General features: G+C 39.5%; 1 protein-coding gene and 1 long non-coding RNA gene across 2 annotated transcripts in view; one reads left to right on the forward strand and one right to left on the reverse strand.

The window, feature by feature from the left end:
* Window positions 1-24,706, forward strand: part of lhfpl7 (LHFPL tetraspan subfamily member 7) — a 64,465-nt gene that overhangs the window by 11,037 nt on the left and 28,722 nt on the right. The window contains exon 2 of the mRNA XM_077546755.1: window positions 7,484-7,622. Coding sequence (XP_077402881.1) covers window positions 7,484-7,622 — 139 coding nt within the window. The remainder of the gene's footprint in view (window positions 1-7,483; window positions 7,623-24,706) is intronic.
* On the reverse strand, window positions 761-14,906 carry LOC144036263 (uncharacterized). Its single transcript, XR_013288610.1, has 3 exons — window positions 14,823-14,906; window positions 7,467-7,644; window positions 761-887 (listed from the first exon to the last, which is right to left on the reverse strand). It is a non-coding gene; the product is annotated as an uncharacterized LOC144036263 (long non-coding RNA).

Consider the following 24,706-nt stretch of genomic DNA (forward strand, 5'->3'; position numbering starts at 1 on the left):
GCAAAATGAGGAGATACACCAAACATCCCCACACTTAGTCAAATCATACAAAACATGGCTTTTAAGCCGTTGCTGTCTTCCACTAAATTATGGTAGTGATCGATTTCTTTTTATCCCTCTTCTACTTTTTGACGTTGTTGCTTCCAATTTCTTGTAGGTGTGAAGGCAAACGATGTCTGAATGTGTTTGTTCCCCACTCGAAGCCTGCACAGCATAAGCAGTAGACAAAATGGATGGAATGGATTGACAATCACAGTTTGATTACAGACAACAGGACTAAGTGCACTTGAGCATCAACCAGCGTCTGCTCGATGCGCAATACGCGGGCTGTAGTGTTGTTCTGCTAACATAAAAGAGGACAAAGAAAAGGCGAAGGGCTCTTCCCAGCCTCTCCTTCACATCTTCGCCGTATTTCTTCGACACTCTCCTCTCATCTCACAGTTCTCTCTCCTTGCTTCTCCTTTGGGTGGGTAATGTTTGATGTGAGCAGATGTGATGCTTCAAACCAGTTCTGCTATTCTGATTGTTTAGATGCCAAATGCAAATGCGCTAACCGCTAATTTTCTTTTAGTCTCAATTTTACCCTTAATATCTCATTATTTGCAATTCATTTCTTATGAAGCGCTGCTTTGAAGGCCAGGAGAAACGGGGAAGGGGCGGGCATAAAAGTATCAGTTGCGCTAGAATACAATTGCTGAGTCCTTTTGAGAGAGGAGAGAAAGGAAGAAGTTTGCCTGAGGTTGCGCTCTTTTGAGTACTCACCAGCTCACCACCAGCAGCCGATCTCAATCTCTGAGGTTGTCATCATTAAATCGGGCCAAGAGGGATCCCGTACATTTCAGTCCGGTTATATGATCCTCTCATCTAGTCTGATCCGCCTTTGTGATCTATAATAAAGGAGGTGAGGGGGAGAAGAATCAGTGAGCAGGTTTCTGGACCTGATTGTTCTTTTCATTTTTTTTTCAATCCTACTTTCCCACACATCAACACAGCACCTCCCCATCACTTCTCCAAAAGATAATAAAAAAACATGATCAGAAGTTTTTTCATCTTCAGCCTGTCAGCTTGTTGAACACAGATTTTCTCAGATTTTAGAATAGACATTGCATCTCTCATCTAAAGGGAACTTTGTGGATTTCCACTTGAGAAGATGGCATTTTACTATCAAAGATATGAAGGTCAAAACTTTGTTTTTTCACTGAAACCCCAAAAATAGCAACAAATAGAAAGACGTTTATTGAGAGATTTTTGTGAATAAATAAATAAATAAATAAATAATAATTTTAGTATTTTTTTAATAACATTTGTTTGTTTTTTTTATAAAGAAAAGATTATTAAAAAAATAGGGGAGTCAGGCAATTATTATTTTTTAATCGTAATTAATGACTTCACAAATTTTATATCTGTTGTAATACAATTTAAAAAATTCTAGGTTTTCATACTCTTGTTAACAAAAGTGGGGAAAAAATGTTAAACTAAAATAAATAGTTCAAATGAATTTTTGACGTCTATAGCCGTCAATGGTAGTGAATGAGTTAAAGAACGGTGTGGTGAGGACAATAGCTACTTTTATTTTCAGAATTTGCTGCACAATCATTTTGTGGGCAGGTGGCGCCGACTGTAGCCAGATGGACATTTGGACATCTGTCACACAATTTATGATGAAGCAATAAAGGAAGCAATTGTATCAGCCTAGAAGTATCGGAATGCCGAGTGCCTTGATTGTATTGCCTGTGGGATCTGTTTGTCCTCTCATCCCATTGGAGATGAAGAACATTGGAGAGGTCAGTGCCTTGCAAAAGTATGAGCTCCCCTTTGAATTATCATTATTATTTTTTTACCTTTTGCCGCATTTCAGGTTTCAACCATAAAGATTCATTTTTTTTTAATCATTTTTTTGTGAAGAATTGATACAAATGAATGACTGAAAAGTAGGGCTCGTAAAATATTCTACCCCTTTTCTCTAAGTGCAGACAAGTGCCTACCGAGGTTCCCTGATGATTTTTGAACGATTCAATATTATTGGATATTGGGGAGCAAACACCACCATGAGGACCAATGAACACAGCAAGCATGTCCGGGATAAAGCTGTGGAGAACATTAAAGCAGGATTAGGATAGTTTAAAAAAAAACTGGCACTTGATACCCCCACCCCCCCCCCACCCCCCTGAAAGTCTGTCAAGACCCAGACGTGCATTTGCGTGTGTGTGTGGGCAAAGTGCTTCTGAATGTCACATCCTATCTCCCGCCTGCCCCTCAGGCCCAAACGGACACTCCATCCACTTGTCAGGTGATTAATCTTCACTTCCCGATCTCCCTCATATCCTCTCCATCCTGTATTCTAGTCAGTGTGTACACACGGGCTGGCGAGACGTTTGCAGGCCGGTCACACACACACATGCAAACACACAATTTAATACCGCTCCCATCCAAGAAGATGTTTACATTATTTAGAATATAATCAAAGAATGAGGGCTGCTTTTTGTATTAACTCATTCACTCCCAGCAATTTTCACTGAAGCAACCCCCTTCACTCCCGGCTGTTTTACTGTATTTTGACCGATTTTGCAAGGCCCACAGAACATTGTGTTCTGTTGCTATAAAAACATGGAACCTAGCAAAAGAAAAATTAGAGTGTCTTCTTTCATCAGGAAAAAAAGTATTTTTGTATCTGTATCATCATCATTATTCACAAACCTGTTGAAAACACTGGGAAAAAGAGCTTGTTGCAACATGGCTGATCTCTTATACTCTGCTGCCACCTGCTGGCCATTTTTTTCTTCTTCCAATAACTACCATTTCTGTAAGCCACCTCTTCATGCCAGAAGCTCCATCAAAGCCTTCTGTATGCTCTTGCATAAAAAAAACAGAACATAACGTGTAAATACGTTTTTGGGAGTGAAGGACAAAGTATTTAAAAAAACGTGTTTACACGTTTTTGGGGTTTGAATGAGTTAATGCTCTCAGTTGCGTGAGACTGAGTTAACAAGCAAAAGAGTCGGGCAAAAGCACCATTGGTAGTTTTGAAAAGCTGCAATATAGTGCTAATCATATACACACTCAAAGCATGGAGCAATGCGGTGAAGTTGTCACGCCTGCTTATAAACACATCTGCGATAATGTCCCTCCCGTCTTGTCCTCCCTTAAGGCGAGTCATTAGAACGCCGCGTATTTCTCTTGAGGGCATCATCAGCCAGCTCCTCACTTCGGCAATGAAGGCAACTCCGCTTTCCACTATAACAATCAAGGTTCAGAACGACTGTTTAATGACATCTAGGAAGTCCCAATCGAGGACACAATTAAATTTCATTGGGCGCCGTGTCTTCCTTGATGTAATCTGAAATCTAAGAGTCCCCCTCTGACGAGCCTTTTATTACTCGGAGCGGCTAGATAGCGCGTTTGTGCGCAGTTATTAGTCTCCAGCACGTTCATGATGCGTTTATTGCAGTAAACCAATTAAGTTCTGTCTTCAGTTGTTTTCACGGCGTTTTAATGTCTATGTGAGGCGGGGTAGCAACAGCAGTTATTGTCTTAAAGGTTTACTTCCCAAGGAAGATTAGTCTGCATGTTCACATTTTTTGCCACTGTCATTTTCCTCTCGTTGGGCTCACTTTGCTTTGCACGGGAGCTCCAGCTGGTGCAGGGTTGCTCCCAGTTATCCGCACATAATTACAACCTACTTGGGGAGCATTTCACACAATTGAACTCGCTCAGCTCACGCTCGCAGCAAGGTTTCTTAGAATGCCTGATGAGTAAACGCGTTAAGGAGTTAGTTTTATTACAACAGAGGCACACGTGTAGGTTATAAATAAGGGCAGGCATTAATTAAAATGCAGGTTTGTTTTTGTGTGAAAATGATTGAAATGGGATCTCTATGGCTTTCATTTAAATGACTGACAATGCGATGGTGAATATACAAAAATACGGCCTGATTTTAAACACAGAATTTTTTTTGACATTTTCAAAATCAGCACCACCAAATCCGAGACAAGATCCCGGATACAAGCGGCCGAAATAGAGATAGGGTGAGAAGCTCGGTCATCCGGGAGGGACTCGGTGTCGAGCTGCTACTCCTCCGCGTTGAGAGGAACCAGTTGAGGTGGCTCGGGCATCCGGTTCGGATGCCTCATGGACGCTTCCCTGGAGGGTGTCCCACCGGCGGGAGGCCCCGGGGACGACCCAGGACATGCTGGAGAGACTACGTCTCTCGGCTGGCCTGGGAACGCCTTGGGATCCCGTCGGAGGGGCTGGCTGAAGTGGCTGGGGAGAGGGAAGTCTGGTCTTCCCTGCTAAAAAAAGACCTGTATATCCCAATATCGCATTTTTCTTTAAAATTGTATGGAATTAATCGCAATTTTCTATTCTTCTAATTCCTAGTTCCCGATTGTAAAATGGCCACAAGAGCGCGGCCGATATTGTTATCAGTGTCGCGAGCACCGGTACCTTCAAATAAGGCTAAAAAGGTATTGGATAGCCTCAATCAAGACTTAGGCTACTGTTTTTAATGTGTGAATGTAAAAGAGCATTCTTTAAATGACAAGGAAAAAAAAAACTACAAATGTACTGTAAAATTTACAGTAATATTTTTACTCCCCTCACCAAATGACCAATTAGAGTTTTCGCACTCAATTTCATTAAAACATCATAACGTGGCATACATTCCTTTTAATGGAAGTACGGCTCCTATAATTGGATGTTGCTGTCTTTTACGCTATTTCATCTCCATTTGCCCATATGAGACATGATTGATGCTTTAATGTACGTGTGTGTCACTGTGCATTGAAGGCAGCACGCAAGAGGCTGCTGGGAGAAGGAAGACATTCCTGTGCATACATGAATATCATTGAAGTGTAAAAAGGCAGCAGAATAAAAGAGCGCAGAAGATAACGGCTCTTTTTGTGAGTGTGCGGTTTCATCAGTTCTTAACTTTATTCAATTGCCTGCATTGGAACAAGAGAGCCAAAAGCGAGACAAAACACGAGCTAGCAATTACAGCTTTTACCTGCTACATGGTTTGTTTGTTTTTTAAAAAAATAAAAGATTATTAGATTTTTTTTTTTTTTAATTACTTTTCTTTTTTAAAGAGGAAGAAGAAGAAGTAGGAGCGTCAGGCGATTAAATTTTTTTTGTAATTAATCACATGACTTCACTAGTTAACTCAAGATAATTCACAAATTTTACATCTGTTCTAATATGATAACTACAATTATTTTTATTTTATTTTTATTACTCATTCACTGCCATTGACGACTATAGACGTAGAAAATTAGTTAAAAAAAATCATTGCATTTAATTTTTTATGAAAACCTAGAATTTTTTTTATTGTACATTTATAAGAGATATAAAATTATCATGCGATTAATTATGATTAAACGGCCCTTATTTTTATATATATATATTTTTTAATTAGGCCCGTCAGGCAATTACAATTTTTAATTGTAATTAATCACATGACTTCCCTAGTTAACTCACGATTAATCACAAATGTTATATCTGTTTTAAATGTACAATATTTTTTTCCTAGGTTTTCATACTCTTGTTAACAAAAGTGGAAAAAATGTTAAACTAATAGAAATAGTTGAAATGAATTTTTGACATCTACGTGAATGAGTTAATATGTGGGGGGAGAAATCAATCAAAGCTCTAAACCTGTGCTGATGATGTGACAGACGTGAGCGAAGCGGGGTTGAATGCAGAGTGACTTTCTCGCTTGCAAGTTGATTTAATTAGCCCGTTGTGGCTCTTTGGCACAGGAGCAGACAGGAGAGTGCTAGCGAAGGGCTGTGACGCTGTTGGCATTCTTTTGACCTTTATTTGTCGTCGTAGGCTAAATGTGTTAGATTTACACCATGGCCTCATGCCTTATGGAACAATGTTCACATCAGGGTAGCACATCCGCTACTGGGTGCGTAAAGTAGCACAAGGGCACCTTCATCATAGCAGACAATGATGGAGGCGAAAATGTAGGCAAGATGTTCAGAAACACCCTCGGGTATCGGTCATTCACTACCGATTGCAAATTAAAGGAAAATAATACAGCTGTGTTATTTTGTTTGCACATGACAATTGAAAAAATATAAGACCAGTAAATAAACGTTATGACTGTTAACTTAAAAGAAAGTTTTTACGTGGGAATTAATAGTTATTTGTGTGACATTCTGACGAATATTGCGTTTTATAAATGAAGCAGAAAAATCGACCCATTTTTATCCGTCTCAGGGGGCAGCCATTTTGCCACTTGCTGTCGGCTGAAAATGACATCACAGTGCCTATAAGGGCTCAGGTAACAACCAATAATGGCTGAGCTTGTGAATGTCACATGACCAAACACAGAAAACAGTTGAGCTGTGATTGGTTGTTACCTGAGCCCTGAGCGACTGTGCTGTCATTTTCAGTCGACAGCAAGTGGCAAAATGGCCGCCCCCTGTTATGGATAAAAACGGGATAAGATACATATAAAATTTTGCTGCTTAATTCATATTCCACAAATGACATATTAATCAGAACCATGTTTAGACCAGTGGTTCCACATAAAACATATTATAAAGAAAATGTTTGACTTGACTTCGCCTTTTTGTTTTTGTTTTTTGGCTAGCCACGCTAAAATTTCAAGTTTGTCAGTAAGTAAAAAAAAAAAAAAAAGAAAAGAAAAAAAGTCTGGATCTGTGTTTTGTAAGAATGAAATACTATACAGGAGTAATGATCTAATATGATCAGGTGATTATATATTTATATGATTTTTCACAGAACGGGAAACATAACTACGAAGTGGCTTGCTATGAAAACGAATAATAGTGAAGACGAGCATTTTATAAAGTGGACAAATGCTTGATACATCTCCATGAAGTTACCGTCACTTCTCAGTTAATTCCCATTGAAAGTTTTGAAATAATTTAAATTCTTGTGGGAAATTTGCCTCAAGCCCAGCAAAGACCATCCACATTTAAGTGTACCTGTTAATCCATTCATTGATTAAAAAAATATATATAATTAATTTATTTTGTAGGGTCACATCAGGTGGATTGAAGCCTATCCTAGCTGAATTTAGTCTTTATAGTCACTATATATGATATTGAACCTTTTCTGCAGGTATATTGACAAGAATAATGTCAACAATTGTTTCCCTCAGCAGCCATCAGATAATGATTGTTCATTGTGCAAAAACAATTGAAAGATACTAAAAACCCTTTTTGGGATGTATTTTGTCTTGACATTGTAATTAACTAGAACTGAAGTTACAGTGCTTCCTCGGTCTGTTTCCTTCCTTTTTTGCTTGCAGCGAGTGTGTGATCAAGCGCCGGTATAATGAGTAGGGGCAGCACCCTGTTGTTTGGCCACCGAGAGCAGTTTTCAAACCGAGACAGCCATTAACCTGCCGTATTTCTCAACAGGGCTCGACCAAAATAAAATTGGCTGTCGCTAGGTTCCCTTTTTTTCCCCTCACATGTGATTAAAATGGCTTTTACGTGTGTTTGTTCTTCAGACCAGCGCAGTTCTGTGCTCGGGAGGGTGCGCCCTGCTGGCTGTCAGCTCCCTGTTGGCCATCATCACCATCTTCCTGCCCAGTGGAGGATGTGAGAGGAGGATCTGCACCTTGGCCGGATATATGCAGATGGCTGCAGGTCAGCACACGCTCAAATACACCTTTCGGAAAGAGGAATTAATATTTATTAATAAATATAATGAAACAACAACGGCAGAAGTAAAGGTGCGAGCGGAGGGGAGCTGCTGCTAAGCAACCGGCTTGTTCAAGTGAGGCCCAGGCAGATTTAGAGGCTGATGTAAAAAAAAAAAAAAAGCCAATTACACCTCCTTGAGATCGGGTCGTTGGTTCAGGGCCGCGTGTGACTATTCTTTCACCACTGCTTTCATTCATGATGAGGAAGGGTTGTCACAAACATCACCTTATTGCCTTCAACGACTAACCCCTTTTAGTGGCTTTCCGACGACTATACTTACTGTATGCTAATTGTGGCCTAGCAAACTAGCTACTAGCTAAACTAGCTAGCTACAAAATGAGTGCACTAAACTAACACTTTATATTTTCATTACCGCAAAGTTGCATAATATTGATTTAAAATTATTTTGTGATCATATTTTGTTGTATATTTACGGTTAAAATGCTAATTTTGACAGTTATAACCCTTTTATAGGGAGGCTTAATTCACCCACTTGTGGATTATCGCTATTTCTAGCAGGATTTGATCCAGATTGTACTGCATATTATCAAGCTAATCTCTGCTTGTGGTACTATTTACTAATCAGATACAGTTTTTTTCTTTTTTTATGAAGGTTGAATATTTATTGAATAGAATGTAGCTGTTACATCACATGGTTGCCGGAGTGTTTTCAAGTCTCCCAAAGCTCATTCACAGCAGCGTCGCTACGGGAAGGTGAGAAGGAGTTTGTGACCAAGTAAGAGACTCGTGAGACTGACGGGTTCAATTCTTGTTCATGTTGATAACAAAACACAAAGATGGAAACTGTACGAACATTTATCTTGATTATTTACCAAAATAGTTACGGATCTGGTTATCAGTATCAGGAAACAAACAAAAAAATCATGCAAACACATGACACAGACGAATGAAACAATTTACAACATCATTTTTTTTTTTAATCCAAAAAGTATCAAATCAGCAATTCTGTGTAGTGTATCTGTATTAGAAAGCAAAAAAAGCATCAAGAAAAATAAATGTTCACAAACTTACGCAAAATATGGTTCCCTATTTCCAGTATGCAAGGCAAGGTATGTGTCTCAAGCACCGCTAAAATTTTAGATCTTCAGAATATACTGTACTGTCTATTTTTTTAACAAGCTAAAAAAGTGTGTTACAGTAAGGTTGAAATAACAAAAATCAGTGTAAAATCTTGTAAACTGTGTTTTGCTATTCATGGTGTGTCTCTCCATGTGTGTCGCCATGTTGTCAAATTGAAGCCAGTTGGTGAAGTCGGGGTCCTTTTTCCCCGCGACAACTCGGATCTCTGAGTTCGATTCTGCCTTGCTATGCACACTCCCTGGTATGAAGTCGGAAAAGTCCGACTTTCCCCGAATGCAGCATTCAACCAGGAAATGTGGCAAATTTCTGATCGTATACCCCTCAATACCACCACATTCTAATTTCAAGGCCTCATTTTTGCTACCTTTTACGACAGGTCACTGTATATGTTGTTAAAGCTAGGAGTTAGCTAACGTTTTTTTTTCTTCTAGCTAGTGAAGAGGGTCTTCTGCCCAGATTTAGTCATAACTGTTTTAATTTCCTTATTTCCTCAGTAGAACTTTTATCTGTGGATGTGTCTTTGTGAGTGTTGTCGCGATTTCTGCCAGTATGTCTGGACGACCTCCTCTATTTCCACAACAATAGACCATTTGTCTGTGGTTGAAGTCAATGTGTTAGTATGATGTCTTTAAAGTATCTCATGTCCGGTGAACTCCGGGTGGGCTGTTTGCTGCGGGCTTTGTGGTACTGCCCTTCAAGATGGTATAAGAATGTTGTAAGTCGTCTGTAACTTCGCACTTGTGAGAGGCTGCAGCCATTGTCTGGAACTCACTTGTGCCCGGAATATTCTGTAGAAATAAAAGCTTCGAAGTAACTGTTCATCGATCTCCAGCCTGCATTCGGATAACCAACATTCTCACTACCCGAAAGAAAACAAACACGCGGAGAAAAATTTCATTTTCTTCAACACTAGGAAACAGTACAAGTGGTCCGACAGTACCGCTGTCCCTAAAGTTCTGGATCCTAGAAGTGCAAAGCTTTGTGTGCTTGCCTCATATGTATGAAATGTAGTGGGATTTAAAGGTTATAGTTATACTGTCTAAAGCTCTGTTATCGCACTAGTAGCAAAGGTCATTGTTGCACTTAAAGATGATCTAAGACAGTAAATGATGGTTGGCCAGTGCTGACATGTCGGAGGAGATTTAAAAGATGCATGTAGAGCAAAACAAAGCATTGTTACTGTCTGTTGGCTTTTTCTCATGAGTTCCACAGCAGGAATGACGCAGAAAGCTAGCATCGCTGACCTTGTCATTAAAGTGTTAGCCGCCTTTAATGTTGTACTTCTAACGCACGTCCTCACATGAACACATGAACCCAAGGTGCGATGATGTCGTCCAGGCCTTTATGGAGGTCCAGAGAAAAAAAAAAGGTGAACTTCCTCACCCTGCATGTGTTTGGAAGGATGCTCCTCCTCTCCACTAGTTCAAATGTGCGCCTCTCATCAATGTTTAATGCTCCAAGTGAGGCAGGACACTGCTGTGTGCTAAAGCAAGAACATTTCGCCTTTCATGTATATTTTATAGGCCTGCTCTTTTTTTAGTGGTCAGGAACCATTGCATTGGATGCTTATACGGCACGTGTACCGCTTTTTTGTACAAACTAACGTGAACGGTGAGCAGACCTACTGAGAACATTTTTGCCGTCACAGTGCGGTTTGTTCATTAAGGATTTTACTTACATCATCATGATCATATTAACAATTTTTTTTTCTTCTTCTTCTTCTGGAGAGCTCAGTATTGTTCATTCGGCAATTTTACCGATTTGACATGTCATCGTCATTGCTCTCTTTTTTTAATTTTTATTTTTTTGTATGTGTGTGTGTGTATTCATTAGTTCACCTAAAACCTATTAAAAAATCCCATACCGTTCACCTAAACCAAACACATATTGACAATTCCTATTGTCTAAGCAATTATTTTTGTTCAAAATCCAACCAAATACCCATAAGCTATTTTACTCCAAGCCTTCTTGGCCTGTTGTTTATTTCTTTTTATTGATATGGCTGCTGGTGAGTAGTTTTCCACTTCAAAGAAAATATTTTAGAGTGAAAACGCTTCTTTGGGAGTTTCATGGGTCAAGACTTAAAAGAAACACGCCAGCAGCTGTATTTTTCTGCTCCTGACAAAAATATGTGCTTGTATTTTTTTTCCACCACCATTTTCTTGCTGGAGTAATCAAGTATGTTTGTGCTGCTTCTTCTCAAGCCGCACTAGTGTGTGTTGTTATTTGGAGATATGCAAGTAGAAGCACTGTTCTCGGCAGCAAAATGGTGAAGTAATGGCTTTGGCAAACTAAATCATCTTTTAGGAAGCGTTCACAGACTATAATTAATAACTTCAATTATTTTTAACTCGTTCACTGCCATTGACGACTATCAAAAATTCATGTGAACTATTTCTATTAGTTTAAATTTTTTTCGTTTCATTTCATTTTTTATAAAAACCTAAAAAAAAAATTGATTGTACATTTATAAGAGATAGAAAATTATCATGCGATTAATTATGATTAAATGCCCCTTATTTTTAATATATATATTTTTTTATTCAAATTTTTAATTGTAATTGACTTCACTAGTTAACCAACGATTAATCACAAATTGTATATCTGTTCTAAATTTACCCTCAACATTTTTACTAGGTTTTCGTACTCTAGTTAGCAAAAGTGGAAAAAAATGTTAAACTAATAGAAATAGTTTAAATGAATTTTTGGCGTCTATAGCCGTCAATGGCAGTGAAAGAGTTAATTGCGTTACGTCCACATTTTGAATCCTCTAACCTCAAGTCAGCTGCAAAAGGCTGCAGCTAACTAATGAGAAAGCGCAATATAGAAAATGGGCGGGTGGATGGATAGATATGCAAGATAAACTTTTTTTGGTTTCAATAAATACAATCTACACATGGTCACACATTTTGTTAATTAACTGTTAAACTTTGTCTATTATTGTTTGTTTAATCAGGATAGCCAAAATATTAGGAACATGCAGCAGGTATGCCCGGATGAAGACAATAAATATATATAGTGTAAAACCTTGCTCTCTCGAACTATTATTCAAATATAAACGAGTCCCTAATGGGGGTCAAGGTGTTCATTCTCAATCATTTTTTTTCCCACTCGCAAGAACTTCCATCCGTCCATTTTCTATACCGCTTATCACATTCAGTTGTGAAGCTTCAAACTTCAAGTCAATAAATGGCTTTAGATTATGTCGAACTTTCAAAAAAAAATGATAATCAAATTTGACGCAGTCCTAGCTTTGAAGGCGCCGTCTTAAGCAATGCGAGCGCGGAGGAATTTTCCACCGTATTTCCCTACAAGTTCAACTGTACCTCTGGGATATTTTTGATTTGCACATTTCCCTCCATATGCGACAAACTCAAACTGTCCTCTCGTCTCACTTCCCATCAGAGGGAGTTATTTTGTGTTTTCGTTCCCGGCTGCTTGAAAGGTAAAATGTATTTGTGTGTGTGTGTGTGTGTGCCGAGGAAGCCCAGCCTGCTGTGTCAGCGCTCCCTTGAGCAAAGCCGCTATGCAGATGTCCTCCGAAGCGTGCTGATGAAAATAGGAAGCCGCTTTGATCAAAGCACCTGCTGGGTTATTTTCAGCGCCGGTTGTCGCCGCCCAAGCCCATATGGTACCACGCCAGCTGTCAATCATTCCCCCGATACAGATGAACGCACATACCATATCGGGCAGCATGAAAGCTGCAGTCTATTAGCACTACCTGGTTCTCCTTCAACTCGTACACACTCGCCGTTGCCTGATGATGACTTTTGAACTTTATCAATGGGTCAATTGATCGATGACTCAGTGGGTTTAACCAAGCAGAGTTTGATTTAAATGAAACTTGGTGTACTTGTTGATAGTGATGAGACAACACTAAATGTCAAATTTGAGGTCAATCGGAGGAGGGGCGTGGGAGCAACGGGCCACTGAACTTTGACATTTTTTTTTGTCAAAAAGGGGCGTGGCTGCCTTCTTTTGAAACCTTATATCTCAGGAACTACTGGGTCAATCTTCACAAAAAATGTATTGTTAGAAAGGGAAACTCATTAAGTCATAAAAAATTGAATAAAGAATATTCTTTTTTTTTTGGTCTCAATCAGAATGCTGGGTGTATGTGTGTGTGCGTTCATGTGTGTGTGTGTGAGTGAAGCAAGTTGCTTTAAATCCTTACCTGACAACCCTCCATCTGCTTCCTTCTTCATCGTATTCCCCATTTGCACGTCTTGATTTGCACGCAATCAGAACTACTAAGTTCTTTTTACACTTTCCCTTCCAATCACTCTCCCAATGTATTTCCTTCTATTTCATCATGAGTCGGCCTGTTTGACTGTGGTTTTGATTTATAGTGTGTTTTTTGTGTCTTTTTTTTTTTTTTTTTTTTTAACAGTGTTTGAGTTTGAGAAGACATTTCTGCCCATCACCAATTGACAAATTTTAGCAACACTGATTCTAATATCTTTTGGACTTTATGCACATTTGGAAAGAGGCATGAGCGTATTCGAATTTTTTTCTAATTACTCCGCCATGACACATATCTGAATTATGTCACTTGACAGCAAAAAAAAATGAACCATGCAGTGTAAATCCACCACTCCGGAAACAATAGAAAGTTAATGAATTATGCAAAAACCTTAATATTTAATTCACACTCCATTTAGGCTGCGGAGGTCAACCTTTACAATTATATAGTTAGCATGGTTGCAAAATTGCAAATGCATCCATTAGAAATGTTTGCCTGTCGATGAAGTGGCTGTGAAGTGTCACGCCACTTAATATGAATGATTTCTATAGAAAACTCCCTTTTCCGATGAATTAATGAGGTTTGCATCTTGGCACAAATCAACACTCCTATCTTGTGTAGAAGGATAATATATACAGTAACTATGACTATTGCGTAGAGTCAACACGCTGTTGTAAAGGTGAAGACGATTATGCCGCCAGTGTTGTGTAACAGCAGTAAAGGTTGATTCAGACTAGAGAGGTGCAACTTTTTTTTTGCATCTCCTCCTCAAACTGCTATGAAAGGCCTCGTCATACACACACAGAGCAGACGCTGTAAGAAAGAAAGGCGATACATATTGCATGAGTCCTCCTCCTCCTGCGAAGGCCTCGATGCTCCCCCATTTGCAACTTAATATCAGACACAACGAGGTGGAAGCCGCAAGCCTGCATTTCGGGATGTTGTGAGGGAAGATGTGAATTGAGATGTCTTGATTTCATATCATGTTATTTTGCACATAAATGGTCTCGAGATGTATATCTTCGTTCCTCCACTGCATATCACGTCTAAGTGTTGGAGCAGGTAGTCCAATGTGATTTTGGTGAATTTGATTTGGGGGAAGACATGAGGTGGATGTTACCGTATTTCCTTCATATGCCCTGAATCTTTGTCAGCCATCGATCTATTTAATCTGGCAACAGCACAAGCTGCACGTCGCTAGCTAATTGCCAATCGTTGTCTTGTGCTAACCACACACGAGATTCGCCATTATAAATATTGAACAGGTATAATATTTACCATTACCAGCCGTAATTGTTTCCTTAGCCGATCGGTGAGGAAAAGTCACTCTTAACTCATTCACTGCCATTGACGACTATAGACGTCAAACATTCATGTGAACTTTTTCTGTTTAACTTTTTTTTCTTTTTCTGTTGAACTTTTTTTTCATTTCATAATTTTTTTATGAAAACCTAACAAAAAAATTTTTTATTGTACATTTACAACAGATGTAAAATTTGTGATTAATCGTGAGTCAACTGTTGAAGACATGCGATTAATGACAAATGAATACAATGAATACAAATTTTAATCGTCTGACGCCCCTTATTTTTAATTAAAAAAAATTACATTAGGGGCGTCAGGCGATTCATTTTTTTAAATTGTAATTAATCATTAGAAACATCTTCTACATGTGATGCAGCATATACAGTAGTTCTCTACTAGCATAAGCAACCACAATAATATAAATATCACAAATGTACTACTTTTACTAATAACTAATTTAGTTAGCCAATTTAGGAATATTTCTGCAGGTTTACCTAATCTTGTAGTCTGTGCTTGTACGCCGACATCAAATTCTGTATAATACAGCTGCTCGGCGTGGGCGTAGGTCTCTCCAGAAATTCCCGCTAGCGCCTGTTAAATGAAAAGAGCAGCCTGGATGAGTCATTGTTGTGACTGCAGTTGCAGGATTGCACCTGCTTCCTTTCGTCCTCCAGCCCGGGCCGGCAGCCATAAACACACTCGCGCATCTTTATGTGCACTTTGCTTTCACTCCCGTTTGTCATTTTCCTCTCTTCCTACTTACGCCGTGATTGATGGTGCGCTCAAAGCTTTCTCTTGAGTGTGTGCTGATGAGCTTGTTTTTCTTTGCAGTTGCGGCGTGAGGAGTTAAGACCGCAGTGCCGGCCGCGCATCGTGCAAATGGTATTGATCTGGCAGTGCCGTTCAATTACAGTTGTTTTTTGTGTTTTTTTGTGGTTGAAACTTTGAAAGTTTGAGTTTTGATTGAAGTTGAAGATTAGATGGAGAACACAAGAAGTTTGTTTGTTTGTTTTATCTGATGTTTTCACTAACACTTTGAGACTATTCTTTCGAAAGACTTTGCTGCATTCATGATTCCCGGGGTCTCCCTGCTCTGTCAGTTTGGTCGAGGTCTGTTTACTCGACAGTTAGCTGCTGGCTTTCATCATGACTGGAATTCCCTCGGTTCTCAGCTTCCAGCCCGAGCGTGTCAAATACAAAGATGCATTGTGTTTGTGAGTTGGAGATTTGCAATTCACATTGTGCTCCTCTAACACTGTTCAACAAGGCTCATATTTAGAGTATTTTTGTTAAGGTTCCACTTTGACGAATAAACTGATTACAAAATCACCTGACGCGATTTAAAAACAGAAAAGAAAAGATTATTACATTTTTACATCTGTTCTAAATGTACAATAAAAAAATCTAGGTTTTCATACGCTTGTTAACAAAAGTGGAAAAAAATGTTAAACCAATAAAAATAGTTCAAATGAATTTTTGACGTCCTATAGCCGTCAATGCCAGTGAATGAGTTAATAAACTTTATAGCTTTTCAAGTCACCAACTGAACTTCATATTCTGAAGCTATTGTTGTTTAGTTGTTCAGCTTATAAAGAGAAAATATTCCAAATTAAAAATGCTACAATTTAATTGAAAATCTGATATACAATGATTTCTTACCAAATGTAAACGGTAGTCAGTGTTCATTCATTTTGGGGGCTAATGTGCCGAATCCTTTTCATCGAAAGGGCTAGTTTATTACTTTAGCTAATGCTAAATGCTATTGTGGTTGATAGTTCACCAGCACTTAACATGCAATGCACTCAGCGATATTCAACCTTTTTTGCTTGGTCCCGGCAGCTATTCGGAGTTGGCTGAAAAAAGGCACAGCTTGTGTCGGTGCTGACCACCAGCAACTGCAGCAGTAGGACTACATCTCCCATGATTCTTAGATACGGGAGAAGGAAGTCTTTCCGGTTTCAGCATGCTACCGATTAGATGCGAATGAGAATTAAAAGCACCACCAAAAAAAAACAAAAAAAAAAAAACAGGACGCCAGGATACATTTTTGTTGTGATTTCTTTGTTTACTTTCAAAATCCAGAAACTAAATCAAATCCATCAAAACTATACAATGCTGAACTGATATGAACTGCACCACTCGGTACATTCAGTATTTTGGGTTGTCTGTTACTGTACTGAGATTTCCCTTAGCAAGTGTATCAGTGACATAGAAGTGATTTAACGCTGAGGAGCGAAGCCTCCCGGGCAGGTGACATCTATACGATAGAAAGTCACCCCTTGTGGCGAGACAAATGAGAAAGACAAACGACGTGAACTAAACCTGAGCTTTTTGGGATGCCTGTGCTTGTTCCACTGGAGGCAGACGGGCCGATTCGGACTCAATGACGTAAATCATTTGACTTGTACAAATCATTTGAAAAAAAAAAACAAATGAGGTGGCACAGCAGAAGCTGGAACCTTTTGTGCTAACACTGACTTCTATTTCAAACTGTTCATGATTTCCTCCACCTTGACAAAATGCTGCGGAAGCTCTCTGCATGGCTTGTGCTGGAAGATGTGAATACAAATATGTCAGGAAAAGCCTGCTAGAACAGCTGAACTTTATTCACTGATAATCAGAGGCACTTGAAATGGCTCTTGAGTTGTCACTGGCACCGATATCGGGTACCAATATTGCCACTAGTACTTTGGGGTGTTCGATACCACTTTTTTCTCCAGACCAATACTCAACTCTTTGAGTAGTCACCGATACAAGTAGCGATACCACTACTACTTTTGATCAAGGATATCCGAAGTACTCAACTCTTGAGTAGCCACCAATAGTGATACCAAGTACAGATACTACTAGTACTTATGATGCACAAAATGTCCCCAAAAGAACAACAGATAATTTTGAGTTAATTCAAGACATATACCCCAATATAGCATTTTCCTTAAAATTGCACAAAATGAATTGCCATTTTCTATTCTCCTAATTTCTCATTTCCTGTGCCTCATCGATCCACAAGATGGCAGCCCATACTTGTATCGGCCGTCATCACGAGTACTGATACCTAGAAATAAGGCTGTGCATCGGCCCGATACCGATTCCTCGTATCAGTACTCCTCCCTCGGTCTTTACATTTTACACAAATTTGAATCGGTTAATTCTGAACACAGCTTCATCACAAGTTATAAGACGGTGCACATAGAATTTATTCTATGTCCATTTGAGTGGTTCAGATTATTAGTCACATCAAAATGATTTAATCTTTTTTTTTTTAATCACACAAATCTGGCATTGGAACAGGGGTGTGTAGACTTTTTATATCTACTGTAAAAATCTATGACCCTCACCAGAGATCGCAAAGGCAATCAGCACATTTTTGGGGGATAAATTCTAAAAAATAATGCAGTATGAAACATGAAAGTGGTGTGTGACACGTTGACGTTTCTTGCAGCTAAAAGAGAATTACAGCTTGTCAAAACAGCCGAGACAACCGAACAGCCTCATTGAAGCAAAATGGCGTGAGTGAGAAGAAAAGGGCCATTTCAATGTCACAAGGCCTGATCATCATCATCTTCGCTTGTTACCGCTCATCCAAAGACGCAGGAGAAGAAAGACGAAGCATCAGAAGAGTGAAGGCCGCTAGAGGTTGCCGGCAGTCGTCTGCCGCAAAGATGAGTGGAACGAGAGAATAACGCATGCTTGCGTTTTTTTTTTTAAATCAAGATTTTGTTCCCATCTCATCCTCTTTCTTTTAAGAATTCCTTGTGTTCTCCCTCCTCCCATCCCAACACGTCCTTCTGCATCATTTTCTCAAATTGAAACGTGCCCGCTGTCCGTTTCTGGAGGACTCGCAGCTGAAAATAAGTGTGATTCTCGCGCCTCTTTTTTTTTTCTTTCCCATCTTTGTTGGAGCACTTGTGCTTGGGTGTCACTCCAGCATATGTTTGCATCTCGCAAACGCAGCGTGCGCTCTATAGAAAAGGATGGCCATTAATCTCCTTGTCCCACGAGCTCTGTTGTGAGCGATTGGCTCCGTACATCGCCGTTGCGTCACTCGTCTTCTATGATTGCTTTGCTGTGACTCAATTAGCGTCATCCAGCGTGATTAACATCCCCCTCCGGGCTGGAAATTTAACCTCCCCACTTTATAGGCTTGTTTTGCAACACTATCTGATGTCGTCAATGCGGAGTTTGGAAAATGATTTATAGCCACAAAGTAAAGCATCCCACATTTTACTATAAGTTGACGACAGTGTGTCAGGTGGCCATGTTTTACTTTACTTTTTCGTGAGAATAGCCAGATGTGTGCGAGAAGCCATGAGGAGCAGATAAATAATAATGACGCTTGCCTCAGTCGCACCCGGAAGCCTCATTCACTGCCATTGACGGCTATAAACGTCAAAAGTTCATTTGAACTATTTCTTTTAGTTTCAAATCCCCCCCCCCCCCCAACCACACTTTTGTTAACTAGAGTATGAAAACCTAGAAAACATTTTTATTGTACATTTAGAACAGACATAAAATTTGTGATTAATCGTGAGTTAACTAGTGAAGTCATGCGATTAATTACGATTAAAAAATGTAATCGCCTGACTAGATGATTGTTAAAAATTAGGGGCATCAGGCGCTGTCAAGCTAAATGATCATCTGCGTTCAAAATTAATAGTGTGAATAATGCAGTATTTTTTTGTGATTAATCAATTAGTTAACGCTTTAACTTTGACAGCACTATTTATTTATTTATTTTTAATCTGCTGGCCGCTAACAAATTATACTAAAATTGGGTAAACCTCGTGGAAATATTTATTGAACCCAAAATAAAGCTAAGTAAAACATTGCCATTTCAGTTAAACTGAAATTTTGGACAACTTTATTTACAATAGAAAACTTTAGGAAGCTTTTTAATTAATTTTTTTTTAGAATTTAAAAAACAAAGAGATCTATTGCCTAAGTTAAAAATAACCTGTAACATGTTGAAAATCTGAACATGCTTAAAGACACATAAATTAAGTAAAGTGCTAGCATTGTATTATTCAAAATTGGATTGAAAAAATATTTTCCTTTATCCTGCAAACGAATCTCAGGTACAAATATCGGTTGAGATCCGACATGACCGAGCTGAGGAACGTCGTGATATTAGATGATGAACGGGAAAAAATGAGGAGGGGGCTGCCGTGCTTCTTGTGATGTGACTACAAATGAACTCCCGAGTAAACATGTGCATGACCCCTACACAAACAATGTGCAATCGTCTTTGTTGCAATGTTTGTGCATTGTCTCCCTCTTATCCCTGATTAGCGGAGGCACTGCCGGCTTGGCAAAGGCTTGAAATGTGAACCTCCCCTCCGGGGGTGACTGAAATGAAGAAAAATGGAAGCGAAGGACAGGGAACACTTTGAAAAGTTGCATTCAATTAGAAGGGAAGAAAGAACACGCTACAAACTTCTTATTTGCCTTATCTGTGTACAGTCCTCTTCTTACCAAGTTATTGATCCAAAACGTTTGACCACTTCGCAGCTTTTTTTTTGCTCACTGTGATGTGTAATCGCTCCGATGTTCGTTTCCGATGATTAACTCCCTCACACCTTTTGCACACACTAGCACGTGAGCTATCCATGCCTCAGCATGTTTGGTCAAACCCAATCAAATAGTGCTAAAGCTATGAAGCGTTAACAGGTGTGTATGCTCCCGAGCTCCCGATGGTATTGGCCAAAGACACAATCCGATTAGCGAAAACACACATTAAATGGACAAAATTCGAATGGAACAAACAAAGCTGATTGGTTCCAACTTCTGTTTCAATGTTTACAAATATAAAAAACTATTTTTGATGTTTTTTTGCGTAAACATTATCGTCCTTTTGCTCAACACTGGTCACACTTTAGCTCGTTGGTTCTTAACTTTGCTGGAGGTTTCCTATGTGCATTCACCAAACCCTTTTTTATTGAAAAATAACTGTTTGTTTTTTTTTTCAAATTTAGACATAGGTATATCGTTTAGTGGTGAACAAAATAAACGAGGAGAGTAACCTTTTCATCAAATCTTTCCCTCTTCACCTTGAATTCATAAAGCGTTGTGTTTTCCTTTTGTTTGGCTAGCTACCTAGTTGTGCTGGACTAGAATTGCTCAACTTGGCATGGCAAATCATCAAGCCAATTTAAACCAGCACAGGCCCCAGAATTGAACCCTGTGGAACACCATTACTTCGTATATACTATATTCGTCTGACCGCTGGCCAAGCGGGGCGAATCATCACAAATCATTGTGTCTAGACCTCCGCCGAACCCCTGAAACTCGAACCTCTAGAGTTCGATTGAACCCAGGTTAAGAACCACAGCTTTAGTTTTTCAGCTTTCGTCACAGTTTCAAGTCATGTTGTATGCTGTTTGTTGGCCGAGATATTGATGCAAAGAAACATCATCCAATATACGATAGTTGCTGATCCACTCACTAGCTAATAGAAAAATCGGAGCCCCTGGCTGATGGTGATGTCATTCTTATGGGATGTAGTATTCAGTATTCAGTCTGCTCCGTATCCTAGTAGGCATATTCCCCAAACCATGCTTGGCTTTACTGTTTCACAGAAAGCGTGCGCCTGGCGCTGCGGTATGTGTGTGCCAGGCATGCGTCTAAATCACACATTATCAAAGAGTCTATGTGGAAAGTCCTAATGAGGGCTGTCGTGGTGCCAAGTGATAAGGAGTGTTTTGCAGATTAACTGTCATCAGTATTGCAAACTCAGCATCACATCACTCCTAAACCCCCCCCAAAAAAATGGATTAACGCTCTGCCGATCATCAGCGGGCAGACTGAGCCTTCTCGTGATAATACAGAGTTGGAGTCACTCACTTCCGTCCATCAATATTCTTTGCCGAATTTCCTCTTCATGGGCGCATCTAAGATGAAAATATCTCAACTCAAAAAAACTAATGAACAATTGGTTTTCTTTTTTATATAGTCAAGAGTTTTTATTTTTTAAATTCACATCACTGTATATTCTTGTTTATAGAAGCAAACCTAAATCATAAAAAAAAGCTACTATAATGTAATTTGAGAACATTTTTTGTGCAAAAGTAAAAATCAAAACTTAATACTCTATTGTGAAAACAAGCTAAAATTACTGATATAAATATCTTTACAATTTTGTATTATCCATTCCTTTTACGAACGGTTTACAGTAATATATTTTTAAACATATAGGCCACACCTCCTAGCTGACATACAGTATAGCGTCATTCATTTTCGTTTCTATTTAGCAAGTAGACCCTCTTTTCTGGAGTCCAAACGCGTATTAATTTGCCTTTTATTTTGTTGTTCAAAGTGGGATGTTGTCTGCTTTAGCGCACTTCCAACCAGATGTCTGTGAAAAGTGGACTCAATCACCAATTGCGGTGATAAACAATCTAGTTGTGTCAGTCTTAGGTTAGCTTAGCAATTAGCATAGCTTCTCCAGCTTTCCTCGCCATCACTTCGTTAGAAAGATACTTGACAGATGTGTAGTTTAACATGTTTAGCCACACTAGTAGCTAGTGAAGCTTGTTGCTAGCTAGCTGGTTGTGGCATAAGTAGCATTAAACTTGTGTGTAGGTGTCGTAAGCGCGTTCTGGTAACCTTAACATGCGTGCGTCCAGCCCATGGAAGCTTTTTGGGAAAGTCTCCGCAGTTCGGAAAAACTTCAAAATCTTAGTTTTGTTGTTGTTTTAATGAGGCGCAAAAGCCAAATTTTGCGATGCAAAACCGCTTATTTCAACTCCTATTAGGATATGTTTGTTTTATGTACAAAACAATGACATTTATCTTGCCTGGCCGGGAGCTAAGCACCCCTAAACCTCTCATCCTAGATTCTCCCCGGATATGTCCTTATGTGTCACTCTGATTTAGAAATGAATATCATTTTTTTTTCAGTTGACTTTCAGTACTTCTAGAAAGATTTTGTACAATATGTTGGTGTGTCTTTGGGATTCAATTTTTTTCTTTGTTCACAAGCTCTGCCCGAGTTCATTGCAAAGCTGCTTGAGGTGGAGGTCAGTTCTCAAGTTCATCCTCGCTGTACAATTGTCTCATCGTGTGCTCATTCGCCGTCAAAAGCCTTCCATCTCTGTGTTCACGTTGCTTTCACTGAAAATAGTTCAGTCAAGCTCGGTCGATTGATTTTCGAGACGGCCAGTGAACAACAACCCACTGGCAAGTGAGAAGAAGCTAATTCAGTCATAGCAACCTAGTGATAAACCCGAGCTAGTTTGCTATCTCAACTTCCACACCGTTATTTCTCTTTAAACCACCCCCCCCCCCCCCCACCTAAAGATATTTCTCATGCCTTTCCGGTTTTATGGATACAGGCAACGCAGTTTGCCAGGTGATAATATCCGGGAGGTGTCATCTTGTTGCTTGTCGTTTGTTTTATTACGCCACAGTATAGCAAAGGAGAAGCTAGCCCTTACTTTGACATGTCGGGTCGCTCTGATTCGCAGGCGTTGAAAAGTGTTAACCCAGCATTCGCTTTTATTCCTTACCGGTACTTAAGTTCCTGATGCAATCTCACCGAGTGATAGCTTCTCTTTCTGACGCAGAACAGATAGGCACAGCTCGTACAGAGCTTACAGAAGCAAAGGAGAAATCAGCAAATCCCACTACATGCTACATCACATCCTCGACCGCCGCGAGCTAGAGGAGGGGATGCAAGTGGCACTGTGTGGGTGTGGGTGTGTGGATGTGGGCTGTGGGGGTTGCAAACAAAAGGACTGTGGAACATCTGGAGGCTGGCGATAGCTCTGCTCTCACGCATTACGAGCCAAATTAATCAAACCTGTTGGGTAGACTGTTTAGTGTGTGTGCATGTACATGTATGTGTGAGAGGGAGAGGTAGTGTGCCATCGATTACGAGTCGCTTCACATGTGTAGACATATAGTCATGCAGGGAGGGTGGCAGGATGGCGGGCGGAGAAGAGATGGCGTGAACGTATAAATCAGTAGTTGAATTTTTCAGGGTGACTGCGTTTTAGGAAGAGCTGGTGAAAAAGTCAGGGCATTCTTTTGAAGCATTTGAAACGGTTTGAAGCGTCACACTTTTCAAAATGTCTTCTCTAAGTCATATTGCCATAATAAATCACAGTTAACATTTGGTTAACAAAAAAAGTGTTATCAGTTTGAGTTATTTCATTAGTTCTCAGTTACTATTACTGGCCGGACTCGCTCTAAAATCCCAATTCGCTAATCAGGTTGACGTCAGTGAACAAACTCAAGCTGGAGTCGTGACTCAACATGATGTATTTCCGGCGAAAAAAAAGGGTATATTTCCTGGAAAATAATCAAATTTGACCTAAATAGTAAATGGAGAACACTTATGTAGCGCTTTATCTACACCATACGGTGTTCCAATGCGTTTTACAAAGACCAACATTCAATTATTTGAAAACGTATTATAATCTGCAGACACATTGCTAATCCGGGTCGATTATTATACACACTTTGGTGTTGTAAAAGAGTGGTAAATATCATAGTAATCGCGGCAAACATCCTGAATGCTAAATGGGTTAGCGTGTATGCTACTTAGTACGTTAGCCTGTACGCAGTAGCTAGTGACGGAGACCATAGATATCAGTTAGCTAGACCAAACCTTGATTTGTGTTTGTCTCCATGTTCATTATAACTCATTTAATTCTTTAGCGATTTTGACACATATTGGTTTGTTACAAACCTCGGGCATGCAGCTATGATACATTTTACAATTGGGGCTTTAACATAGAGAACATCGCGGGACCACTCACAGGGAAGGCTCTATGTATTGGTATCTATGCTGACATCCACTTGCCTGAAATGTACGTTTTGCTTCTTTTTATGTCTAAACGATCGTCAATGCCTGTAGCATGATAATGGTAATATGAATTGTAATCGGCCAGAGGTGTGTCTAGCCACTTCTCCTTCCCCTGTGATTGCGATGATGTGAAGTGCCATCACTTATTTCCTGACTTGGCTGCAGGGTCGATAGGAATTTGCATTCCTTTCTAAATGTACGTAACCTTCAGGGATTTACAAGCTACTGTCTCACTCTGAAAACAGAACATCTAAAAAATTCATTACTCACCACTTTCTGCTTGATGTGGTAATAATTCGACATGGAATAGATCAAATTAAGGTCAGAATTAAAGAATGTTTTGGAGACCGTGTTCACAACTTGCTTCTGGTTGTAGATTTTTGATTTTTGGCCCCTTTGTTGTGGTCTACATGTTTACAATATGCTAATGTCAATATAATGAATCTGTACTGTATTTATTCATACTTACTGCCTCCTCACATTGGTATAGCAGGTAACTCAGGTGGTTCATGGAATGAATTTCAGAGTTAGCCTGGTTCCCTCCCTGTGTGTTTATGTCCCTTGTTTGGCAAT

The sequence above is a fragment of the Vanacampus margaritifer genome, chromosome 16, assembly GCF_051991255.1.
Source record: "Vanacampus margaritifer isolate UIUO_Vmar chromosome 16, RoL_Vmar_1.0, whole genome shotgun sequence".
Classification (NCBI taxonomy): Eukaryota; Metazoa; Chordata; class Actinopteri; order Syngnathiformes; family Syngnathidae; genus Vanacampus; species Vanacampus margaritifer.